Genomic DNA, 26,955 nt, shown 5'->3' on the forward strand with positions numbered 1-26,955 from the left:
CTGTTATTCAGAGAAGTGGTGGGCACAGAAACCAGTGGCGAATGTCTAGAGATGCCTCAGACTTTGAAGCTCTGCAGACACACACAGGAATGAAAGGCCTCAAATGATCGCTGTTGACAGACATTTTATGATTGGAAAAAGAATAAATTCAAAGTAAGTACTCTTCTCTGGCTGAAATGGCACCAACACAACTGAATCAATAACCTGAACATTCTTTCCGTGTGTGTTTGACAGGACTTAGGGCGAGCCACAATAAAAAATGAGGCAGACAGATCACAAAGGACAGAGCAGCTTAAGAAGCCTGGAGTTCAGTATCTTTCAAAACCGCACGAGGATTTCTTAAGTAACAAGACAAAACTTATCATGTAGGTATACAAAAAAGTCAGCACTCTTCACGCTGGTCTGAACCTCATGTTCATATAGAGATCTGCTCTACAGGTTCCACTCATGTTGGGTTCTATGATGCTCAAATGTGGGGTGACTCATCGGCTCAAGGAGTTACCGTCCTGAGGATCCTTTGGCGCCAGTGTCTGAAAAGTAAACATGCACATACATCTGTAAGGGACAGTGCACTCTGATGTGTGCACACATCTGTAAGGGACAGTGCACTCTGATGCGCACACATCTATAAGGGACAGTGCACTCTGATGCACACACATCTGTAAGGGACAGTGCTCTCTGATGTGCGCACACATCTGTAAGGGACAGTGCACTCTGATGTGTGCACACATCTGTAAGGGACAGTGCACTCTGATGTGCGCACACATCTCTAAGGGACAGTGCACTCTGATGTGTGCACACATCTGTAAAGGACAGTGCACTCTGATGTGTGCACACATCTGTAAGGGACAGTGCACTCTGATGTGCACACATCTGTAAAGGATAGTGAACAATGATGTGTGCATACATCTGTAAGGGACAGTGCACTCTGATGTGCTGCTTCTTAGCCCAGCATCTTGGACATGCTAGGTGAGTGTACAACTACCCAGCTACCCAGTCAACACAAACTCAATTCTTTTTAAGATACAATCAGCCTTTGGTGTCTTATCCTGTTGAGTATTTTGAGAAGGCTCAATTCTTCAAATTCTCAATCAATTCTTGAAGAGATCACAATGCATTTACCTAAATTTAGCACAGCAATATTTCTGAGGATTTCTGACTCAGGTTTTCCAAAGTTATGGTAGAAATTATGAATCAAAACATAATTCTAAGAGTTTAAATAAGCAACCACTTAGAGCCTGTAACACCCTCCAAGCCATTAGGATTCATTACAGCACATCCTGTGATTATTTATGCCTTAGTTACAGGCAGCGCTCTCACAGAATCTCAACACCTACAGCTCTGAGATCATGGCGGTCTGTAGAGAAAGCTCGGGATTTGATGCAGTCAGCATGGTTCATGCTTGTTAGAAGCAGAGGGGACCAAGCCTTAGACACTGGTTGCTGCCTTCCACCATCAGAGTTGTTTTAGTGGGAGGAAGGAAGGAAGGAAGGAAGGAAGGAAGGAAGGAAGGAAGGAAGGAAGGTAGGTAGGTAGGTCGGTACGAGAGTGTTAGAACGCAGCGTGAAGCTAGCCTGCTTTCCTTGGTGACAAGCTCTATGGAGCTGCCCCTCCAGGATTTTAAGACACCTCTGCACCCCTGACTTCACTCTCACTCACTTGCTTTGGGTTTCTGCAGAGGTGCAAGGCCCTAGTTAAAGCTGGGCTTCTCAGCAGCCAAGACTGCTGGAGAAAGGACACATGAGCAGCACAGCTTACCGACTCCAGAAGGTCTACTTCTATTTGGAGAGCTCTACACACACTTTCCATGTCTTCTTCTTTATAAAGATCTAGCTCCCTTTTAAGCCTGCTTTAAAGGAAAATTGCTCCATTAGGTTGATATTAAACTTTTACAATAATTTTATCACATATAGAGTAGCAGGTTTATAGTCTCAAAAATATAAGACATCAAGTTAAAAACCAAAAATATTTAGAAAATTTTACTCTATGATTCTATATGAACTACATAAAAAATTTGAAAAGAAACCTCCCTTAAAACTAAGGTAGAAAATAAATCTCAGAAAAGTCACAGAAACGTAAAAAGTGCTGGTGGGTTAATGTGAAGAGAACAGAGCTGTCTACAGACTTCTGCACAGCTCCCCTCCCAAGAGTCTAAACACACAGGTGCATCATTTGGCTTCCCATACCCTAATACCAAACTTAAATAAAGAAATTACTTGTAACATTTGTTTTTGCTCTAAAATTAAAGATAACATACAATATATATATAATTAAACTATACAAGACTGAAATGAAACACTAGTTTTTATTTTTACCAGTTGTGTCTTTGAAGTTTTGAATAACTTATTGAATAAAAAGATTATTTTTGTCTGAATTCAGTGTGGAAATTAGGGAAGAAGCTCTCTTCCATCTCGAGAATAATGACTAATGATTTTATCCCACAAGGATAAACGTCAGCCAAAGCCCTGGGCTGTGGTGAGGGGGGACATGAGGCCTGGCCCTACCTCATTTGTGTGAAGCCGAGGGCAGAAGCCACAATCAAGAATGCTCTCACCAGGCTAAGCAGCTCAGCAGCAACAAGGTGGCAGACACAGTCACCTCACCCTTTGCCAAGCCCCAACCCTCAAGGAAAAGGTGCTTAGATAGGCTCTTCTCCCAGCCAGCCAACAATAGCCACTCAAAGTCCTCTCTGAGGGCAGCCTTAACACATCCACACCCATTGACCTTCCCTAGATGCCCAGTAAACAACAAGCTCACAGTAGGTGTCACCAAGCACACCAGCAAGGAAGCCCAGTACAATCAACAGAGGCTAGGGGCAGGCAATATCTACAGTCCTAAAGAACTACAAATCTACAAGAAAACCACGAAAAATGTGCACAAAGTAAGAACAAGAAAACCTCAAACTCTTAACAGGTTATCATAATATCTATCCAGTGTCTAAAATGAAGATAGGATATGGTGTCAACCATGTCAATAATTGGGGACACGCCAAGGACAATACAAGGGACAGCCAGGAGAGTCTGAAGGCCATGGCACTCCAGAGGCAGAAGCTGGTGGAGCTCCCCAGAGAGCCAGGATAGCCAGAGCTCCATAGTGAGACCCAACTCAATAAGGTAAAGGAGAGAGGAGAAGGGAGAGGGGGGAGAGGAAAGAGGGGAGGGTAGAGAGAGGAGGGGAGGGGACAGCAGGGAGAGAAAGGAGGGGAGGGGACAGCAGGGAAGGAGGGGGAGAAAAAGGAGGGGAGGGGACAGCAGGGAAGCAGAGGGAGGAAGTTGGAGCTGTATTTCCTGGTGCAGAATAGTCCATCCCTTTCTTTACCTTTAACCCACATCTTTATACTTAAGGTTTTACAGAGGCTCTGATAGGAACTACATACACCTGCATTTCCCTTTAATAAGAAAATCTCTATTTTTTTTAGCTGGCAATGTCTCAGCCATTTACGTTTATTGTAGTTGCTAATACGGTGGAATTCAAATTATAGTGTTTTTCTAGTTGTTCTCTGTTGATCCTATTCCCTTCCCTTCCCTTCCCTTCAGTCTATACTGGGATACTTATTATTTCCCCTACAGGCTTTTATTACAACTACTTTTTGTTTTGAGACAGGGTTTCACAGTGTAATCAGCCCTGGATGTCCTGTACTTGCACTGTAGACCAGGCTGGCTTTGAACTCAGAGATCCTCCTGCCCCCACCCCCCACCCCAGTGCTTGGATTAAAGGTATGCACTACCACACATCATGGCTTTATTATACCTACTTTAAAATTTTTATACAGCGTACACTGGAGTTGACAGCACACAATTGGCACAGTTTTATCCAGTAATATGACACTACTGCACTTACAGAGAAGAATGCTGCAGCAATACATTTTCAATTTTTCCCTAAATATTTTATTCTATTGCCATCATCATACAGTTCCCACATACTATAAATATAAAGTACAGGGCTAATATTCACCTTTGTTTACTCTCTAAAGTGATTTAGAGTCATACAGAGCTTTTATATTTACCTGTGCCTGGCTGTTTCTGGTGCTACCTCTAGCTTTCTATTTGTACTCGCCCCTTACCTCTTGAAAACCTTACTATAGCCTCCGTCTGTAGCCTCAGTGTGGTTTGTACTGGCAAGGATTCAACCAACTCATGTTTGCCAGTCACTGTGACACGTCCTTACGTGTCTTCTGGTTATATCATTTCAGGGAAGAGGTCTCATTCCTTTCTTCTTTCCTTTTAGCCAATGTGTCTTTGTCTCTTTTTCCTCTACGTTCCTAAGTGATTTTCTCTTTACGTCAGTCTTTCAGATATGTAATATGTATAGAACTTCAACTTCTTAACATGCTTCTTGGTGTCATCTGAGTTCATACAAATGGTTTCAAAGTATTTCATTATCTTTTATGACGTGTTTTGCCATGATCTCTCACACATGTAACGACACCATGAACAAGTCACAAATGTACTATGCTTAATTTTAAAAGCTGAGCCAAGAGGCTACGTGGCACGTCATTGTGCTTACATCACTAACGTTAGAAAACAGAACAGGTGCCAGTGGTGACGCAGGTAGAAATGTAACTGAGCATGAGAGACGGTCTGAGGCTGATCAGAGAAGGATTCTGTATCAGTGTTTCTCAACACAGGCACGTATAACAAAAAGGTGAGTTTTGCTGAATATAAACTAAACTTCACTATACCATGCTAAGTAGTAAGTAGGAAATGTTACATACATAGCTTCACATTCACCTAGGGCAGTAAACACATAAATTCAGCTGGCAAGACTCCTCAGTGGGAATCTGAGTAGCAATCAGGAAGAAGACAGAGACACAGAGGAGTGAAAGAACCCAGGGCAAACGTCCCCGGGAAGGGAAGTGCCCTCCCCCACCCATGTGGGAAACACATGGTCTGGGTCTCACAGCTGGACAGACTGACTCCAGAGAGTTGAAAGAGGCAAAGCCAATGGCTTGCTTAATCCTTTGAGTGGAAAGATCTGTTTACACTTGATCTTAGCCAAAAGGCCTCCAAGGGGAAGAAAGGTTCCTTTTTTTTTTTTTTAAGCTTTTGTCTCCCTAGGGCTCGTAATTCAAACTTCTTCCTTCTTTTCTTGAAAGTTTAAAGTTACTTCCATGTAAGTTCTCATAGTTAAATGGGATTTTTTTTTTGCTTTGTCTTGTTTTTAGAAAGCTTTAAAAGAACCACATTATGAACAAGGCCTTTAGAAATCCAAGAAATAATTCGCAGATAACATAATTCAGTGTAGAGTACAAAGCTGAGGACAACGGGTAGCTTCGTCCTAAAGCAGCCCTGGTATTGTTACTTAGCAAGCGCTGCTAATGATACAATGTGCAACACAAAACCTGAAAAACAAATCAAAGGCCACAGCTAGGGGTGCATTTCTTCCTGGAGTGAGCTTGCAGAGAGGACCGGCAGGACTCACGTTTGCAGAGAGAAGGAGCTGTTCTGAGTGCAGAGCCTCTGTGGGACCGAGGTCTCATCTGGAGCCTTCTCTGTTTCTTCTGTGAGTCAGGTCTGCTTCCTAAATTATGGTTTAATTCTGTCTAATACACTCACCAATCTACACTCAGAGACCTTAGACACTAGACCCTCTAACAACCAGTGTAGGAGATCCCTTCGCTTCTTCGGGTTGTCCAATCTGGGAGGCGCCTTCCCCAGTGGGAGCGTCCAGGGTTATTAGACTGCATCTTAAGTGAAATCCTCAGGGCAGCTCTCTATTGGGCCTGAAAACAACCACAATTATCTGAAACAAACTGATTATATTTTAAGATGCTGACATCACTTTGAGATATAAAACTGTGTATCTGATAAAGACACTGAGACAGTGAAGTTGACAGGACACATTTTTGTATGTCTGGCCCCAGGTAAGAGTCGCACTTGGTGCTGGCTGAGGTCAGGGGAAGGGACTCTTGTTCATCGACTTTAGTTCTTAACATTTCTTCCTTTTGTACTTCCAGGTCTTATGCCTCTAGTCATTTCCTCTACAGTAACTTCAATAGTATGTACTAAAATATTTTTGTAATCTACAGAAAATAACTGAAGACATAAAAGTTGGAAGAAAAAAACTTCAATTTTCATATGATACAGCTATGTATATGCAGTTAGTGAAAATTAGTGCAAAGAAAATAATCTAGGAAGTTGGCAAGATATAAAATTAGTAAACCCAAATAAATAGACTTTGTTATTATCGATAATGGAAAAGATGACTTTTTCTCAGATAGGAAGACATAAAAATGTTAATAATTCCAAGTTAAGTCACTGAATGTGATCACAATAAAAACACAGACATGCTTTACCCTTCTTGGTACAAGGTGAGTCAATCTGCAGTCTGGATGTAATTTTATGGGGGTTTCTGCCCCATTCTTGCCTGCATAGCCCCTGAATAAAAGACACAGAACACTGGCATTTTTATCAACAAACTGTAAGCCCACACTGGTCGTGTCTGGACTAGTCTAGCCTACGCTCATTCATAGGCCCGGCGTCACTTGCCAGCTGAGTCTTGCTGTGTTTGCTCTGTTCTACATGTGTCCTCAGGGCGACTTTCTTCTGGCCACATCCTCATGGTCCATCCTGCCTGGTGCTGACCTCCTTCCTCCCTTTTTTCCTACTTCTCCTGGTCCCTAAGGGAACCCCTGCTTGATCTCCAGTTCCTCTTGTCTCCTGTCCAGTCACAGGCGCCAGCCTTTCATTTTCCAGTCAGAGGTTATTGGAGGGCATCCTCTATAGCACATTGGTCACTACAATGAGCATGTCCAGACTGCAGCCTGGTCTTGGAGCACAGAACTTAGCATACAAGACCAACCCCAATGCTGTAGGTGCATGTGGGAAAAAAAAATCCAACAAGCTCTGGGATGCTGGTAAACAAATGCCAACTATTAAGTTAAACCCCACTGTTCCCCTTTGACAATTAAGGAGCACAGCACAGCACAGCACACAAATGGACAGTTAGTAAGATGGAGACAGCGTGTCGGTTCCCAGGGGAAGAAGATGGCTTTTCAATAAGCACATTGGGACAACTCGACAACAACTTGTAAATGGATCTCAAAGGCCAAACCGGATCCATATTTCACAGCTTATGCATTCAAAATGGATCAAATATTTATAGCTTAACAAATACAACTGTACAAGACAGGAAAAGTCACAGGCAAACAAACGGTTTTATGTAAAAGGTGGACAGAGCTTTAACCATGGTTCAAATACAAATGTGATTTAATTTTTTTTTCTTTTTTTCGGAGCTGGGGACCGAACCCAGGGCCTTGCGCGCTTGCTAGGCAAGTGCTCTACCACTGAGCTAAATCCCCAACCCTGTGATTTAATTTAAAAGAAAAACATTTTAATTAAGCTGTGTTAAATTTATTATATATCAGAAACTATATGCATGAAGAATACAAGGAGCCTATAGTCTACAAGAAATATCTGCAATATATTCCAAGTCTCTCTAAAGGTAAAGACATTGCCCAAACTAGGTAAGACCAACACTCAATAGAGGGTGGGTGCTAGAAAGGAAGTCTGTACAACACCACACATAAGGTTCTTAGAGGCATAAAAACATTCCACTTAAGTCATAACAAACACTGCAAATGTCCCACTCCCTTCTATTGGATGGAACCTCGCACACTTGAGTACAAATACTTTTGGTAAGTCAATAAAGAAATTAGTGTGCTTTACTATCTGCCAAATAAGATTCAAAATGGCGCAAGCTCTGTGGGAAGAGGGCAGACATCCCCAGTACAACTAGCCTGGCTATTCCCCTTAGCTCTGCCTCTCGCATCTAATAAAATAAAGAACGAGACAGCATTAGCACAGCATGATACACAAGTCAATGTATCAAGAACAATATTCCTGCCCAATCATATGGACTTGGTCAGAGAAGCCATGACAGATTCATTACAGTATCATACAACCATAAGAATGGAGATGATCTCTCTCAACACGGATGAGCTAATTCTGCCTGCACTGTGACATGAGAGGCCATAAGGTGGAAAAGACAATGTAAACTGTGCCAGTGCTTGCTGTCCTTGTATCTCTGTGAAGGAGATGGGGAGGACGGGCCAGAGGCCAAGGGGCATGGTTACTGTGGTTACATGGAACAGTAAGCAGGAAAGCTCGGAAATATGGAGTAAAGGAGACCCCTCTGCCTGTCTCTACACACTGCTTTAACTCTTGATGTAAGCGAATGTTTCCCACATCCACCAGGTAAAGTTCACCAGCACAGCTAAGGGGAAGGGCACTACTGCTCGATACGAGTTAAGAGAATGGAGTAGCATACGTGGGGAAGTGGGTCAATGGTTGGGAGAGCATGTGCCTAGTACAAGGGGACACCAGCTTTACCCTAATCACTCCTGGGAAGAAAAACAAAACCTAAAACACTTTAGCAAAGCAAAGCAACTACAAGACGTGAGGTTCCGTTGCAACGGATTCTGAAGAGCAGTGTGCTTCTCTGTTGATCTCCACAGGATGTCTGGGAGACTGGATGCCCTCGGGCATCGGTCTGCATAACGCTAGGATTACAGGTGTGCACCACCATGGCCAGCATCCTATGTGGGAGCTGAGTCCCATCCAGGTCTCATGCCATGAGGCAGGCAATTACTGCGCCATCTCCTAGGCCCTGCGCTGTGCTTTATACTTTCTATCAGTTCTCCCTGGCTTCACCTTCTTAAGGTATTTATCTGTGTTAATTCATATGGAGACACAACTGCCATTTTACTTTTAAATGCTAAAGGAGGAATTCCCCTTTCATGAAAGTGTTTGAAAGAGGCATGGTCACTTGTCTGCTTCCCTTAGTCTAGGTCCCACTGACAGGCAGGATCTCCCAGTCAGGCCTGTGGACCTGTACTGGGAGGGAACTGGGTTAGGCAGGCTTTCTCTTACTCCAGGTTCTCAGGTGGCTGACCTCAACATCGTCTCCCCATGTTCTTCAAACAGGGCCTCATTATACAGCTCTGACTGACCTTAAATTCACTATGTAAACCAGGTTGGCCTTGAACTCACAGAGATCTGTCTTCCTCTGTCCCCTGAGCACTAAAATTAAAGGCTGACATCTATTATCTGTCGTCATCCCCAGCCACACAGCAAAAGATTTAGCAGTAAGTATAGGGACACAAAAGACCACTGCGATATCACAGACTACTGTAAACACTTTTTGTCAATTTACATATTGCTTGTAAATAACTATTTGATAGTCTATGTATTACTTGTAAATACTATTTTTTTAAATTTCAGAGATAAATGGGTATGTTTACATAAGAATATAGCTCTGAAATAAATTGATTCTAACAGCAAACTTCCCTATATTTATGTAGAAGCACATGCTGAGGCGTCAGGAAACGGGCATCTCTCCCAGCTTGAAGCTGCTCACCAATGCTGTGCAGACACGTCTGTGTGAGTAAATGGCAATGCTCTACCATAAAAGATGCAGAGTTAGCAGAAATACTCAACAAAGTTCACAGCTACAAATGATCCCGAATGAAATGAAAATGTTCATCTACTATAAATGTTTTTAAAAGAGAAAGACAATATGGATTGTGTTCAAATAAAGTTATTTGAATAAAATTTTATAGAAACTTCTGAGCAAAGACTTTTTTACATTTGCAAAACTTTGAGTTGATTCTTTAATGATAAACAGAGAACAAATAAATGTATGCTGTTTTCTAAACAAAGGCCAGTGTCTTAGGATTACTATTGCTGTGATAAAACGCCATGACCAAGACCAACTTGGTGGGGAAAATAAATGAATATAAAGTTCATTATCAAAAGCAGGGAGGGCAGGAACTCCAGCAGGCCAGGAAGCCGGAGGCAGGAGCTGATTCGAGGCCATGGAGGAGTCTAATAGGTTGTCCTGCTTCTAGGTTTGCTCTCCATGACTGTGCAACAGCAGGGTCCGTGTTGATGTCTGTAGCTCACATTACTACTAGAGCACGGGACTGTCACTGACAATGTAGATGTCCAGGGGCTGTGCAGAACTGACCATGCCTTTCCCTGGCTGCAGCATGTGGAGAGCTGGCCCCACCTCTCATTGGTGGCAGCCCTTTGGAGACTGGGCCCTGCAGCTCCCTGGGCGGCATAGTCAGGAGCAGGGGAGCCAGCCTCAAGGGTGAATGCACAGTAGAGCTGGTCTCCAGGGTCATGAAGGGAGGGGAGCTGTCCCTGACCCTCACTGGAGGGACAGCAGGCCCTGCAGCTCACCTGGTCAACAGAGTGGAGTTCGCCATGATGGCAAAGGTATGACTGAGGGATGTACCCTTCCTGCCATTATTACACAGCCTAAAGACTCCTGCCCATGCTATTGGGCAAATGGTCTGCCAATCAACATGAAGTTGAACTTTCATAAATTAATGTTGTCTAGATGAATTAATGACTTTACAGAATTATTGATTTGGTGCAAATAATTTTAAGAAAAAAGTTTAAATAGATGATTTTAGTTGTTTTGCCAGAAAGATGTAACAAAGTTAAAAATCAGGAATAGAACATGTTCTGTGCTCATAGAATAGTAAATAAAGGCTCCATAATAAGGAATACAATGAGCCTTCATTAACTATGCTGAGAAGAGAAATAGGCTTGGAACAAATTGTGATCAAGGAAAAACATTCATTCTGGGTCGGGTCCAAGGGTAAAGCCACAGGTGTGCACTGTGATAGAGCCAGGCCATGTGAGACTGTTGCTTTGACCTTATGAAGAGCTTATAGAATGAAACACTGCTTTGAACTTAATATCAGCATCCTTGTGTAACATTTCATCTATGAGGTAATTTTATAAAGAACTTTTGCCTAAGAAGATATAAAAGGCTAAGGGAAGAAATAAAGTATAGCTGTGTCTATGTATGTATATGTCTGTCTATATGTATGAATATATGCACAAGTACATAGGTATATGTGTATGCATACATGTATTCATGTGCACTTGTGAAATTGATGAGACAGGTGGTCAAGCCTGATGAGAGGGGGTGTACGGAAGGAGAGAGGGAGAGGGACAGGGAGAGGGAGGAGGAGGGGAGGGGGAGAGGGAGAGGGAGAGAGAGAAGCACAAATGTGTGCATGCCTGCTGACTTTTTTCCTTTCTTTTCTGACTCATAAAAAGTTAACAAACTCCAAGCCTATTGCCTGGCCACCAAGAGGCCCTTGAGCCAAAGAGAAAGGAGCCCAAGTAACTAAGCATTTTCTTAATCCCCTGCTGCTATCAGCAGGAATTAGTTGCCAGAAACCACCAACTTCTGGCCCCAGACAAAGAATTAAACTGCCAGAAGCCAGCAGATTTGGCCCCAATTGCTGATACCACACCCCCTTTGCTGCCCTCATCAGGAAACTGGATGCCAGGCTAGCCCTCAGCAGTTGACCCAGCCCCAAGGGTGTGAGAGCAGGAGAGCTGGCCAAGCCCCTCCTGGGTTGCAGCACTTGGCAAGGTGGGCCCCACACCTCCATTAGGCAGCACAGTGGAGTTGGCTCTAGAGCCATGGGTGTGGGCAAGCAGGGCTTGAGAGCATTTGAACAGGAGAGCTGACCCTCCCTACTGCTCCTGGGTGCAGGTCTATCTGGGGCAACACTGGAGAGCTTGCTCTAGTGGTGCAGATAAGAGAAAGCAAACGAACCACCCAAGCCCAGACTCTGAGTCAGCCCATTCCCAAATCTACATCATCTGTGAACTGCTAGAGTGCTCGAAAGGGCCAGTCCTGCTGATCCAAAGACATAGGATCTCCACGACACAGAACAACAGGATAACTGAGAGGAGTCCAGATGAGGATCCATACTGATGGTGTCACAGAAGCCAGAGATCGAGAACAGGACTGATGACTCATTATAATGAACATTCCTAAGTTCAAGAAGATGTGTGGGCAGAGGGATATGCTGTGGGACACACGGTGACACTCACTCTACAGCATCCACGACGAGGTGTTTCCTATGCTTTAATTTGCTTTTGTTTGTTTGTTTGTGTACTTTTATTTTGGGGTGCATATAAGGGTGCAGAATGGAGACAAGAGCATGGGGAGATGAGTGGGACTGGGGTACATGGTATGAAATAAAGAATCAATTAAAATACAAAAAATAGACAAGGTCATTTAACCCATGAAGCTAATCAATCCAAATTAATGCAGAGAATGCATGTAAGACCTTGCCAAACAATGAAACAAACACCAGGCCGTACATGTGATCCCGTGACCTGACTGCTGTAAATACATGTGACAGGCACCATATGCTCATGCTCATGCACACAGACCCCAATGGGATGCTCATACAACTTTAAAACGTCGTCATGCTTTAAGCCTTTACTGAATTATTCTTCAATCAAATATCCCAATCTCATAATTTAAATATGTATACATATTTGGACAATATGTATGTAAAATCACATTTGCCAGTGCGTCTGTTAGAGAAGTTCTGCCCCTCTGACCAGCTCAACTGTGACTTTCATGGTCGAGGCTACCGAATGCCTTTGCTACTGCCTAAAAACATGCTCAGACTCTCTCATTAGCAGATGCAGATTAATTTTTGTGCATTTCCACTGCAAAAGCTCTTCATAAACCCACATTATCTTTTAAGTGTTCAGAGGGGGAAAATCTTATATTGACTTTGTAGATTTCCTTCTAACACAAGCTTCTTATTATACCAATCATACAAATACTGGTTATACAACATGTAAATCACCCAGAAAAGAAGAAGTTTTATTGATAAAAGAGAAAGGCCTGCAACACTTAAAATGGTCATTTTTGTACCATTTAGAAGAAGAAGAAACAAAACACTACCACAGTGGTACACACGTGTAATCCCAAGAGCTGGGTGGTGAGGCAGGAGGAGGCAGGAAAACGGAGTTTGTAGTCAACTTTGGCTGTACAATAAGACACTGTCACAAAATTAATAATAATAATAATAATAATAATAATAATAATAATAATAAGTGAATAAATAAAAATGTGGGGTGGGAGAAGGAAGGACAATTAAGCACTGTGTAAACTTCAGTGACTTTCAGGCTCTGTCACTGGGATAAGTGTGTATCAGGCCCACATGCTTCTACTATGCTATGAAGAAACAGAAGGCATTCCCAGACTAGTGAGACAAACATGTCTCCCTGAGGTTCCCCGTGGATTTCTGTCTTGGTTTCATGGTTACAATCATCGAAACATAATTTCTAAACCTTTGCTAACTCTGTCTCTCATAATCTTGAATTCACCAAAACTAAATAGAAATACAGAAATGAACATGACACAGTATTTCCTCATTGAGCAAGTAGATCAATGAAATGAAAAACCTTTATCAAAAGTTAAAGCCTCACAGTCTACAGCAGCCACTGTGTGTTGATGGTGGGTCTCAGGCCTGTGCCCAGGCCTTCACTTCCTGTCTTCCACTCTCTTCCCCAGCAGCTAACAGCCCACCTCACTTCCCTGCTTTCCTACCTTCCCTGTGGGGTATCTCTTTAATTTTTCCTCTTGTGTTTCCATTGCTTCTATCCATGTTCAATCCTCCTCCCCTGCACCCTCTCTCTGTCACTGATCCCAGTCACAGTCCCTTTCTGCTTGTCTCACCTGCGCCCTGGTAGCCTGTAATCTGTCACTGCTTTTTATTAAAGCCCCCCACTGGCTTCCTAATGAACACAATAAACCTAAAACCCTTCTTGTGGCCTAAGTGACCTCGATAGAGCCCCTCCTCACTCTGCCACCTCAAACCTGCCAAGCTTTCATCTACCTGAAGACCACTGTAATTAATCTTTTCCTCCCTCCCCCAAAATTATCAGTTTCCTACTGAACCTGCCTGCTTCCCTACCCTGTGGTGAGCAGTACCCCTCCCCATGTATCCAGGTATCTGTTGAGATATTTCTGGGATGCGTGTGACCTGCAATCTGATAAATGCTGTGGTAGTAAATAAATGGGAAAGGAGGAATGGACGAACTATGGAGGGTTGGTTTCCTCTGCTCCTTGGTTCTCAGGGCTTGGGCTTTGCTAAATCCTGTTCATTCACACTGAGATCCTCTATTAACATCATCTAGTGAGGCAGATTCTTCTATTGCCAACCTTACACTATAAATATGGAGACTGAGACATAGGTGATCGCTTGCCCAAGTCTGCCAACCCAGCAAGTAGAAATGAGCCTCTAAGCTCCTGCTTGTCGACACTCACACATCCATGCCTTCTGTCCTCGGGATTTTACAGATGAAGTTAGTCAATCAGTTATACAAACTTTCAAGGAGTTTCTGATGAATTAGCCCTGTTTCTGGATTACAGGACAAACCCTGAATATTCTCCAACCACTTCGTCCTACACAGCTTGGTCCTAGAGACATGACTGGGGCAATGAGGGATGAAGACAACACAGACACAGACAGACACACCGCCTACAGTGAAGCTGTGGTTTGGTGGGCTGTGCTTCCTCTGATGGGACAGCACCAGCTGTACAAGCAGCTCAGAACCCATGGGCTTCTGTCAGGCACAGCACTGGGGAGGGACCAGCTGGGCTCAGTGAGAGGCCTCTAGGGTTGCAGCCTCAGGTTGTGGTGACCAAGGAGGAAGCTGCAGGTGCACACACTGCTGCTGAGCCTCCCCAAGAGGAAGGCAATGTCATTTCCTGTCCTTGACCTGCCCTGCCCACGTCACCTCTACACCCTTACACGGGACCGAGCCCACTCTGTGAAGTCCCTCAAGGCTTCCTCTGCTTCTGTCTCCAAGTCTGCGCATTTGGCTTGTATTAGCTAATCCCACCATAATTGAAACAGAATCTTTGAAATAAATAAGCACTGTGATCTTTCTAACTAGGGAAGCAGTATGACAGAAGGGCCCCTTATACCCTTGCTATTGTAAAAGACTAAGTTGGTACTCTGCATTAAAGTTGGCATCAAATCACCTGAAAAACAGACCAACTCTGAAAAAATATAAACTATAATACTTACACACTCTTTACACACACGCACACACACACACACCTACCTCTGTGCCTAGTTTTTGTTATATAGAGTCTAATCTTTTCATTCAACTTCAATCTGAAAATTTTAAGTAGAAAATTGCAGAAATAAATTTTATTGTGGAACATTTTAGCCACCGTTCAACTTATTACTAGCGGTGATCACTTATGATGCATAATTTATAGATTGAACACTCAGAGGAATGTATGCTTATAAAACAACACTACAGGGCTGGAGAGATGGCTCAGTGGTTAAGAGCACTGACTGCTCTTCCAGAGGTCTTGAGCTCAATTCCCAGCAACCACATGGTGGCTCACAACCATCTGTAATGGGATCTGATGTCCTCTTCTGGTGTGTCTGAAGACAGCTACAGTGTACTCATATACATAAAAATTTAAAAACAAAACAAAACAGTACAGAGTAGATTTGGGACTCTGACTCCATGCAGCCACTGGGGTCCTGGAATGTTCCTCACCTGTGGGGAGAAGGACTGTACAGTATGTGACTTGCTGTGCAAAGACACTGTGCAACTCCAGACCACAGCTGCCTAGGCTCGTGGAAGCACAGAAAGTAAACTGGGTAAGGAGGGGTCACTGAGGAAATGGACAGGCTCCCTGGTGTGCTCTAGTAACGAACAGGAAAAGCACAACTGTAGCAAGGGGTGATTTCCCTACACTCCCAGCACTGACACAGAAGGCTCATTTGTGTCATCAGAGCTGAGGAGCGCTCTGGTCTAAACTCTAATAGTGCCAAGTCCTCGAAATACTGCTGTCAACATCGTATCTACCCTGAAAAGAGATCAAACCTGAGATATAAGAAAAGTGCACAAAGTATAGAATTCAATATTCCTTCAGACATACACATAAAGTGTTTAATTCAAATTAAGAATATAAGTGGCTTAACTTTGGCCTTTTTGATGTGATTCAATAAATCTAATGCAGATTTATCTTCGTCTAGTGTAGTAGCTTCTTGATATTCCATTGATGCAAGGTTGATCTTTTTTCCAAAATCCTAATGTTTAACACTTTTATTTGCTTTATCCTCAGGGCTTTTTATGAAATACACTAATGAGAGAAAATACACACACCGAAAGCTTTAAAATGTAAACTGATGAACACTGGTGTCATGTCAGTAAGTACTAAAGTAAGAAATGGATGAGGCATGCACTGATGCGTCTTTTCCAAACTTCCTACTACTATTTGTGAAGGAAAAGCATTCTCTCCCAGAGTCGGGCGTTTTGTATTAACTTAGGGGAGACACCTGTGACCCGGTGACAAAGCCAGAGCTCATACTGGAAGCCTGTCCACAGCCAAGCACTGTGACACCAGTAGACTCTGCCATTTAACAGGTGCCCGAGACGGAGAGCAGACCATCATCGTAGAAACCCCTCCCTCGTCGCACGCATTACCTCAGAGGCTGATATTTTTATGCTTATAAAACTTAATGCAAAATTAAATTGCAAGTGTTTTCTCACAGTCTCTTACAGTGGTGGCTAGCGGCAACACACGGGTAACTGCAAGCATTTGTTCGGCTTTGTGGACAGATCTCCTGTGAGACTGATGTGGCAGCTCCACTGACCTCTCTGTGTGTTCAGCAATGTGGCTGTGTTTTCTGTGAATGCTGGGAAGTATGGCAGCTTCTTCTAAACAATGCTGGCACATGTGACCATGAACAATCATCAAACAGAAGTCTCCTCCCCTGCACTGACGGCGGGGTGACGTCAGTCGCTCAGACTTCAGTCATTATTGCGTTACACAGAAAGAGTAAAGCGCAGACGCACTCCACACAGAAAACATTTCTGCTTCTTAGGAACTGAACCAGAGTAAATGTCAAGTACCCGTGAGGTAAGGAAGGAGGCTGTGCTCTTATTCTAGACTGCAGACATACTAGCTGTTACAACGACAGGGAGAGCTGCATTAACTCCTGAGACAGGCGTAGACAGAGTAGGACTGAACCCCAGTCTGCTCTGCACTGGGGGCTGACACGAGGTGTGCTGAGGCCAGGGGAGGTCTGCCTATCAGCAAGTTTCATGGAACATATAGATGGAAATGATGACTTTATCTGGGGCTTTAAAGCACACTCTCACTTTATCCTGATATCCACTTAACTCAAAACACGAAACTCTGTGAATAAGGACTAAAAGCCACTTACCGCACGCACTCGGGGTCATGTTGAGGCTTTTCTCTTATTTTGATTTTTTCTGCCTCTAGATGTTTGGTGATACAAATGGCTTCAGTCTCTTCATCTTTAAGAACTAAAACAATTAAGAAAATTCCTAAAATCATTGAAGAACTGAATACAGGTTATTTTCAGTGACTCTTTAAAAAACTCTTACCTTTCGTGCTGTATATCAAATACACATAACAGCGATTTTTATTTTCTAATTTAGCATGCAATTAAAGGCACAAAAGATCTTTACAGAACCTGGGCATAATGAGTACCAGCTCTAGCAAGGCCTGTGGTGCAGGTCTGTTACCTCAGCTATGTAAGAAGCTAAGGCAGGAGGAGGGTTGCAAGTTCAAGGATTGCATGGGCAACTTAAGACTTTTCTTGAAGTTCAAAATAGTAAAGCACTGAGGATACGCTCATGCTGAGTGTCTGAGCACCTCAAGTAGCTCGTGCAGCCTGTGCAGCCTAAACTCAGTCCCCATAACTGGAAAAACAAACAAAACAAAGCTAGCTCCCACACTGCCCGAGTCAGTTGTGTGTGATCCATTCCTCCCACACAGCAACAGCAGCAGCACTGTCCACAGGGACAGCACAGTTTTAGACAACTGGTGCAGCAAGCTGTACACACAATGCTGTATTTGTCAGCAGGGCAAACGAACCCAGGAAGCTAGTACCTTTAAGCTTTTTCTGGAGAGTAAATAATTCTTGTAACAGTTCACTTTTCAGCTTTTGAAGTTCCTGTAACTGGCCACTGTTATATTCCATTGACTTCATCTCTAGAAACAAATAGAGTTAGCATCACAAAGTTACCCAGGGATAAATTTAATCACAGAGGTGAACAATCTGTACACTGAAAAACCATCCCTGATGAGACACTGAAGACAGAACTAAACACAAACAGCCTGTCTGTTAATCAGAATCGATACCGTTAAACTACCCAGACTCCCAGAGCAGAGCACACGTACAGTGCCACCCCCATAAAAACACTAATGACAGTCACTCACGGAAATAGAGATACAAATCTGCAAATATAGAAAGACAAATACAAGAAAACACTTAGGCTTTGGTGTCTTTGAATAGATCATCGTGACTAATCTTTCGTCATTCCATAAAAATCCAGGCAGAGGGGCTGGGGATTTAGCTCAGTGGTAGAGCGCTTACCTAGGAAGCGCAAGGCCCTGGGTTCGGTCCCCAGCTCCGAAAAAAAGAACCAAAAAAAAAAAAAAAAATCCAGGCAGCATATGGTTGCAACAGGCCTGCCCTGATCACTTCAGGAGCTGTCTTTAGTAAACTAACCAGCATGCAGCAATCACCAGAATGACAGGCTAGCAAAATGAAAGTAGAAATATGCCATTAACATCAAATAAAAGAAAAATGTCACAACTTGCCAGGATGCTAAGAAAGCCACACCTCACAAGTGACACTCAAGAGGACATCCACAGAATGTCCTGCCGTGACTACAGCTAGTGCCATGCCACTCGAGTTTCTTCTACCTCCTGCCTGCTCCAAGGCAACACCAACTGACCGCATGCCTGTCCCCTAGTTTGTAGTTTTCATCTGCTGCCAAGATTTGGGGACTCCAATCACACATTCCATAGGTCTCTGAGTTTTTAAACTCGGTTTTATCTCCACTGTTTCTGCACTCTCTGGCTTCACTACCTTCTAGGGAACTGTCCTCACCAGATACCGTGAGCCCCTGGTGTTCCTTTGTTTTCATAAAACACCTCTTACTCAGATATAACTCAACAACTGCATAATTAGCCCTTTGAAGTAACATGCTTCATCAGGCTGTAGCCGGTATCAGACCCTTGTCGACTCCCACTGTTTGGGAGAGCTCCATGACCCCACTTCTGTTAGCGTTCCTTAGTTTGCCCATCCTCCTCTTCCTCCTGGGCGCTCACTTGCTGTTTGGATGGGTTTGCCTGTTCCAGTCACTGAACCGAGGCAGCCCAGTACGCACACTTCTGTGCCTGGGTTCCTTTACACAGTGCAGTGATTTTAAGATCTATGCTGTAATGTACATGTGCTTTATTTTTTTTTAAATGAGACCCCTCCAAATTTTATTAACAGACTATCTTGTTTGGTCACTCAGCAGCTGACACACTCTGTGGTTGGGGCTACTTTGGGGCTTCTGTGAACACATTTGTACAAGTTCTTATGTCTTTCCTAATCTTTTGGGGTTAACCTGCTTAAATGTTTTGTCCATTTAAAATCTGGCTATTTCGGGTTGGGAATTTAGCTCAGTGGTAGAGCGCTTGCCTAGCAAGCTCAAGACCCTGGGTTCGGTTCTCAGCTCCGGAAAAAAGAGAAAGTGAATCTAAAATCTGGCTATTTCCCAGTATTGGTGAGCTGTCATGTTCTGGCTCAGATGACAAGGTGATTTACAAATGATTTCGCAGGCCTTTTCCCCATGTAGACAGCATCTAAATTATCTATGCTTTGTGCATAAGTCTTAATAATGCTTTTACCCAAGGTCATGGAATTACATCTGCATTCTGTTTTAGGTATTCTATGTCTCTGGCTCCCATGTTTAGGCCTTTGGTTCATCTTGAGTGACATCTTGTGCAGAATCAGCCGATGCTCAATTTACCATGTTGCATGTGACTGCCCAGTGTTAACACTGTAACACTTCCCAGTGAAGTATGTGAGTATCCTCATCACAAACTATCTGACTGCAGGTGACGTCGTTTCTTGACTTTAATTACATCTAACTGAGCGACATGGTATTTTATCAATACCACGGCACCTTTATTACTTCTCGTCTATGGGAGTTTGTAACTGGGGAGTCTGAGTCCGTCCTCACGGACATCAGCGTCAGCGTGCTGGGTGTTTTTCAGCTATCTAGCTAATTTTGATAACGTGCTGTAGCTTCTTTCTCCCTCATCTGGTAGTGTGGCCATCTCAAAAGTACTGTGTTCCAGTCTATAATCACAGACTTTACCAAAGTTTAGTTCTTGGGTTCCCTCCAATGATGTTGTCTGTACCTCTTGTCATATGTATCTTGAACTTCTACTGAATGCATTCCTAAGTATTTTAGTTTTTTGACATTATTGTATTTTATTTTATATTTGTATTGTATTGGATTTTCTTTTACATTTTTAAATAATTATTTACTGTGTGTGTGAGTGCTGGCCTGAACGCATGTGTATGCCTGCAGAGGTCAGAGGAGGTTATCTGATCCCCTGAATCTGGAGTTACAGATGGTTGTGAAGCACCTGTGAGTGCTGGAAACAGAACGTGGATCTTCTGCAAGAACAAGTCGCCTAACCCATGGTCCCTATGATAATATCTCCCATGCTGGTCACCCCACAACTCTGCTGGGCTTGCTGGCCTCAAGAGTTTTCTTGGCTTCCTTGGGATTTCACAGGAGAAGGGTCAGACTGGGACACACACCTAAGAGAAACAGTTCTATGGAGGAAAGGCTCATTCTGCCTCTCAGTCTCAGAGGTTTAGTCCAAGTCCTACTCTTGGAGGTGTGAGGTAAAAACAGGAGATGGGAACAAGTACTCTTTGAAGGCACTCCCTGTGTGGCCTCTTCCTCCAAACGGATCCTAACTCCTACTAGCCGAGTCAGCCAGGAGTTCATGATCTAATCACTCTTATCAGCAGCTGGGGACCAGGCCTTGAACACACTTCACACCTGAACCATTAACACAAGCCTGCTTCTTCACATACGCAATCCCTTATTCTTCCTTTTCTTCCCGGACTTGTAGTGAAATCTCCAGCCCTGAGCTGTGTGGCCATGGCTAGTGTGGATGCACTGACTCTGCTCTTAGATGGCAACTTTTCCTTCTTTATGGTCAAGCACAGCATCAGCTTTGAGATTTCCTCAAATTCCCTTCAGGCTGAGGAAAGTCCCTTCTAGTTTTAGCTAACTAGATGTTTTATCAGGGCCTATCACTAGATCTTGCCAATTATTTTTCTGTGCTTATTTTTTATTAGGGCCTGTTTAGCTCTCCATTTCACTCATGTCCCTGAACACTTTTACTCTTACTGGGGCAGGTTTTACTTTCCCTTCTAATGGCATCATCTCTGTCATTGGCTTACATTTGGCTGAGCCACTTGCCTCACTGTCCTAAGCTACAATCTGCATGTCAGACATCATGTTCACAGTACTGTAGAACGTGTGAGCTCTGCTTCCATCTACAGTTTGCTGCGCTCACACTGATAGGTGGGCAAGCTGCTTTGGAGTCAGGTTTATCACGTTTTTAAAAGGGTGACTCTATGGGAACATTTAATCATAGGCTATTTTTATTGTCTTTTTTCATACATATGTTACTTTTTATTGTGTAAAAGTGTTTGCTGTGTGTATGAATGTGTGCTATATATGAACCTGATGCCTGCCATGGTCAGATAGGACATTGAATCTTCTGGAGCTAGAGGTACACGTGGTTGTGAGGCACTGTGCAGGTACTGGGACTGTACTGAGTCCTCTTCAAGAGAACAGCTGCTCTTAACCACTGAGCCATCCCACTGCTCTGTGATCGTGAGTGGAACCTGCCCACACCACATGCAATCACCCTTCACTGAGCAGCATGTAACAGGTTCACAGGAAAACATCTGGAGCTTAACTCAACAGCTCACAGTTGCCTTTAAATATCTGCCTCTGGCCAGGAGCGCTGGCTCAGTAAGAGCCCTTGTTCTTGCAGGGGATCCAGGTTCGGTTCCCAGTGTCTGCATGCAGCTCGGGACCAGGGAGCTGACTCCACCTCTGCCCTCTTCAGGCTCCTGCATGCATGTGAGGCAGACACGCTGGCATCAACACACAAAGTAAAGTTACTATACTTTCAAAATATTTGTTTCTGTCCATTAACTAACATGTCTATGAAAAACAAAACCGCAAGGCTGTCCCCTACTTCTTTCTTCAATGAAAGGAGCGGAGCAAATGGTTCACTGATGTGCTCAGGACGCACATGGGCCTTCCGACCCCACGGGGCCTCAGCATGGCAGTCAGCGCTGTCCGTGCGCTCCCACAGCCAGCCTGCTCATACTTAGACGAGAACAATGGAGGCATTTTGGATTTAAATATCCCAGAGACAGAGAATGTGATGTTTTCAGTCCTCTCTCTCCCTCTCTAACCTAAATAATCTGAAGATTTACTCTGTCTGGCTGTCGTCCAATTGTCTGTCTATTTAATTTGCCAGTAAAACATTAGGTGTGAGGAAATATATACAACAAGGCACACAGAAAGAAAGATCTGGTATACCGCAGGGCGCCTTGGGAGGCTAAGCCTAGTTTCTCCTTGATAGGTGGGTGTTTTCATGGTCCTTGGGTTCTTCCTTCCCCACTTATGTTTGGTCAGTTTGAAAATAGATGGAGTCTGGTAGAACCTACGACCAGCAGGAAGAAGCCTGTCCAGCTCTTAGTCTTGGGTTTGAAGGCTGAGGGGAAAATCTTCTCAGCTCACCATATATGTAGACATGGCTCTCTTTTATTGAAGACTGATTTAAGAACAAAAGAAAACAAATGGACCACCTCCCAGCAAACCTTCCAAAACTGAAGAATTAAATCCTGTGTTTTAGGGTAAGTTTTCCTCTCCATTTTCCTACTGCTTCATTTTTATTTTATATTTTAATTTACAGATTTACTAACCTACACCTGATAGAGTAATTTCAGTTCCTTCCTAGGCTTCTAACAATAACTCTGATGTTGTTTTTGTTTTGCTGGGTTTTTTTGTTTGTCTGTTTGGTTTTTAAACAGGGTCGCACTATATAGCACTGGGTAGCCTGAAACTTGCTATGCAGAGCAGGCTGGTCTCAAACTCACAAAGTTCTGCCTGCAGAGCTTGGCCTACTGAAAACTAGAATTAATTCAGTACCACCAAGCCAGGCTAATAACTAGGTTTATGGTTATAAATATCAAACTCAGATAAGCAAAATTCATTCTCATCTTTTAACAGTGTTTTCCATACATTCCTGCAAGTCATTAAAAGACTCCTTAACAATGGATTAATTATTATGAATGTCAAATTATAATATGTATCTTATTTCCTATCCAGAAAAGAAAAACTGACTCATGATGTGAGAGGAGGGAACACAGGAACTACTCTGAGCAAATGCTATGACAATTATGGAACTGAGTGTTCTGAGGCCTAATGATGAGCCATCAATCTGTGAATCACCAAAAGTTTACAGTAGATAGACTTGCTGTTCCACAAGTTATATATGTGTGTGTGTGTGTGTGTGTGTGTGTGTGTTTGCGTGTCCGTGTGTTTGTAGGCATACATGCTGAAGGTGTTGGATCCCTGGAGCTGCAATCACAGGTAGTTACGGTCCCTCAGGTTTTGAAGAGACTCAAGCAAGATGTTTCCAGGGACCGCGTGTGTGGCAGTGGAAGTAGAGAAAGGAATGGCTCAGCTCTGAGCAGACAGCAGAGCCCCCAGGACCGTGTGGTGCACGTGGTGGCTTTCGTTTGTCTCTGTGTCAGCGTTCACTCTTCCATTCTTGCTCTAATCTGTGCCACCACATATCACTCCCGTGTCCCACACTCGTCCACCCTCGGCTTCCTCCATGTTTGTCTTCCTTTCATCCTGTAACAACGAGGAGCCGGAAAAGTGCACTGCACCCCGATATTCCCCACATCACCCCGATATTCCCCACGTCACCCCGATATTCCCCACATCACCCCGATATTCCCCATGTCACCCCGATATTCCCCACATCACCCCGATATTCCCTATGTCACTCCCCCGATATTCCCCACATCACCCCGATATTCCCCACGTCACGTCACCCCAATATTCCCCACGTCACGTCACCCCGATATTCCCCATGTCACCCCGATATTCCCCACGTCTACTCTTGGGGCTGTCATTATTCTACCTTTCCACTACAGTGTCTCCTTTCTGTGTCAGACACCTTTCTTGGCCTGTTATTGTTTGTGTGTGTGCACATGTACATGTGTGTCCATGTACATGTGTGTCCATGTACATGTGTGTCCATGTATCTGTGTATGTGCATTGAGGCCAGAGAACAACAAAATCAGGTTCTTCTATGTTAGGAAGTCTGAATGTACAAGGTACTTTACCTGCAGACAGGCAATAACCACGAGAGAACTCAGTGGGGGAACCCACTTAAAACACAGTGATACTTACAGAATCGGTAACAAGAAAAGTCATTCAGTCAAAGCACTTCTTACATTGTGTGTGTGTGTGTGTGTGTGTGTGTGTGTGTGTGTGTGTGTGTGTGTGTGTGCACATACACAGGTACACGCATGCTATATCATGCATGTGGTGGTCAGAAGACAACTTATAAGAGTCAGTTCTTTACTTCCTCCATAAGCTCAAAGTCAGGTCCCTCAGCTCAGCCACAAGCACCTTAAGCTGCTGAACCATCTTGCTAACCCATCTTCAGTTTTCTGAAAGGAAGATTAGGAAAATATTGATTCTCCCTAAGTTCACTAGTAAACTTAATGTAATTCAAATTAAAATATGATACTTTTTAACCTTACAAAACTTAGTGTTTACCTAAGAAAGTATATACAGAATAATTGATATCAAAAGTTGTAATTGATATGAAATTCATGTTTCTTCCTTCATGTGAGTTTATTTGCATTTCTTTTTAGAATCTTCATCATGTAAAACATACCAACCATAGATATTCTTTTATTTAAATTAACATAAGCATTAGTTACTTACAAACCTACAAAAAATACTGCCTGAACTATGAAGTTTTAGTATGTTAAAATTATATAACTCGATTAATGCTCTCTTTTTATTTTTTCCTTAGTCAATGACTTATTTATACATATGTCCTTTAATTTTCAAATACTTAGATTTTGCTGGATACTTCTTATGTTTGTTAATGTTTTCAGTTATAAACTTATGTCTAGAGAGTACACTGTGTATTATTTCAGTATTAACGGACTGAAAATTAAATTTTTCAATATAAAATTCTCCTTTTAACTTCAGTGACATCTCGTTATTGAATTAGATGGTAACAATATAACTGCTAGCTTATTATGGTTATTGTATACACAAATTGCTTTATTTATTAGCTTTTTAAAATGTTTTGTGTGTTTTGTGTGTGTGTGTGTGTTGTGTGTGTGTGTGTGTGTGTGTGTGCACGCGTGTGTTAAGCAGGCAGAGGCATTTCAGATCCCACAGAGCTGGACATACAGGCACCTGTGATCTGCCTGATGTGGGTGCTGGGAGTGGCCCTCACTTGGGTGCTCATCAAGAATGATGCGTGCCCTTCCCCACTGAGTCATCTCTCCAGCCTCCTCCATTAGCTTTTAGCTAAGCTGCACCCTCCACGGTGCACAGAGGAATATATGTGTGTCAGTCTGATCAGTTCTGTCTGCTAGCTGCAGTGAATGGCTAACATTTACTGTTAACTGGTAATTACTAGAGCTGAGCAGGTACACTGTGTGGCTGTTTGTTCCACTGGTTTGCTCTTCCTCACACGTCTCACTCTGACGTCATCACACAAGGATTCTGAGGTTACCTTTGCTGTGTGTGCTGCTCTAGCACCTTTGCATTTCCTTACTGTCTGCTTCAGGAATTCAAACGAACACCTGTCAGTGAAGACAAACTCACACAGCCCTGCTCGGAAATCACAATCTAAAGATAAAACACGCTGCAGCAATTTAAACTCTTTGTTTTGATCTGAAATAAATCTACCATGATGCTCAGAAAATCATTCAGTCAAGCTTGCTGGCCAGGTGTAAATGGAGGGGAAATTGTAATCAGGATATAGTATATGGAAAAAGAGATTCTATTTTTAATAAAAGGGGAAACACTTAAGAATATTGTTTCTCAGTGTTCCAGCAAAAGCCAAAAACAAAGTCTGATCTCAGAAAGATTTGTGGTTACAGCCTTCTCTCCCCAGTGGAATTAAGCTCCGTAAGATTCATCTGGAGTCACAAAGTCTTTAGAGAACCATATCTTCATAGGCCCAGGGATGGTAAAAATGTCAGAGAAGTCCTTGAATGCCCAGACTCCTACAGGACAGAAATGAGCTTTAAAACGGTGTCGCTGCAAGCACAGGCATCTTCCACACAAATGGAATGACCCAGACTGGCAGCCACACGCAGCAGGAGGGTGACCTAGCCCTAACAAGGCATGCCCAGTGTCCCCATGACTGCACTTCAGAACCACTGTGAGGCAATGGCACCGTGCTCTTGGCCTTTCTGGTCTCATCACGCATACTGACAATCTGAGAGATTAACTGCTCTACTGTGGACTTTTCAGATTAACAATTACTCAAGAATTGTAGGGAGTGGCAATCAAGGAGTCTCAAGTGGGCCTGAATCAGAGTAAGAGGAACCAAACTTCATCCTGGGCAGAGTCCACGGAGCCTGGGAACAGATGGCTTTGACTGTCCCGGCTTCCATGTGTACTGGAATTTTCTGTCATCTTCCTAAACGGCTCCTTCATTCCCCACCCTCTTTGGCAATCGTCTTAGTTCATTATCTTATCATAGATCCCCAAAAAATGCAGATCGTCCTGACAGGACATTCTCTCCACCCCGTTAATCTTACTCCTTATTATATACAGGGTTGATGGAAAATAAGATCCACAGCAGCAGTCCTACCCATAGGGCACACTCCATCCCATGGCCTGTGCATGTGTTTCTTATACCTTTACATTTCATATCCCTGGGACCCAGAGCAGTGCCTAACAGCACATAACAGATAAACAGACAACAAACATCACCTTAGATGGATGTCAAAAGCTCAGCTCCCAGTGAACTGAAGACTCTGTTACTGCTCATCACAAAACCATATATTCATGAGGACGGTACACATTCATTAAGTGAAAGGTTTAACCATGTAATGATGGAGTTTACCTCTAGCCAAGCTCACCTTCTGGAAAACACGTTCATTCAAAGTGACTCATTGTAACTGGGCCTGATAGTGCATGCTTGTAAACCTTAGTACTTGGAGATCTGAGACAGGAGGATCAC

The 26,955-nt window shown here is 43.3% G+C and overlaps 1 protein-coding gene across 3 annotated transcripts in view; it reads right to left on the reverse strand.

Moving 5' to 3' along the window:
• Positions 1-26,955, reverse strand: part of Ccdc172 (coiled-coil domain containing 172) — a 63,885-nt gene that overhangs the window by 19,912 nt on the left and 17,018 nt on the right. For 2 of the 3 annotated variants that reach the window (XM_032895560.1, XM_032895558.1), the window contains 4 exons: positions 17,725-17,826; positions 17,033-17,135; positions 1,759-1,849; positions 108-530 (listed from right to left, as the gene is read on the reverse strand). In XM_032895560.1, coding sequence (XP_032751451.1) covers positions 483-530; positions 1,759-1,849; positions 17,033-17,135; positions 17,725-17,826 — 344 coding nt within the window. In that variant the 3' untranslated portion in view covers positions 108-482. Of the gene's footprint in view, positions 1-107; positions 531-1,758; positions 1,850-17,032; positions 17,136-17,724; positions 17,827-26,955 lie in introns of those variants that run through there. The other variant, XM_032895559.1, reaches the window with a different exon arrangement.

The sequence above is a fragment of the Rattus rattus genome, chromosome 2 (assembly GCF_011064425.1).
Source record: "Rattus rattus isolate New Zealand chromosome 2, Rrattus_CSIRO_v1, whole genome shotgun sequence".
NCBI lineage: Eukaryota > Metazoa > Chordata > Mammalia > Rodentia > Muridae > Rattus > Rattus rattus.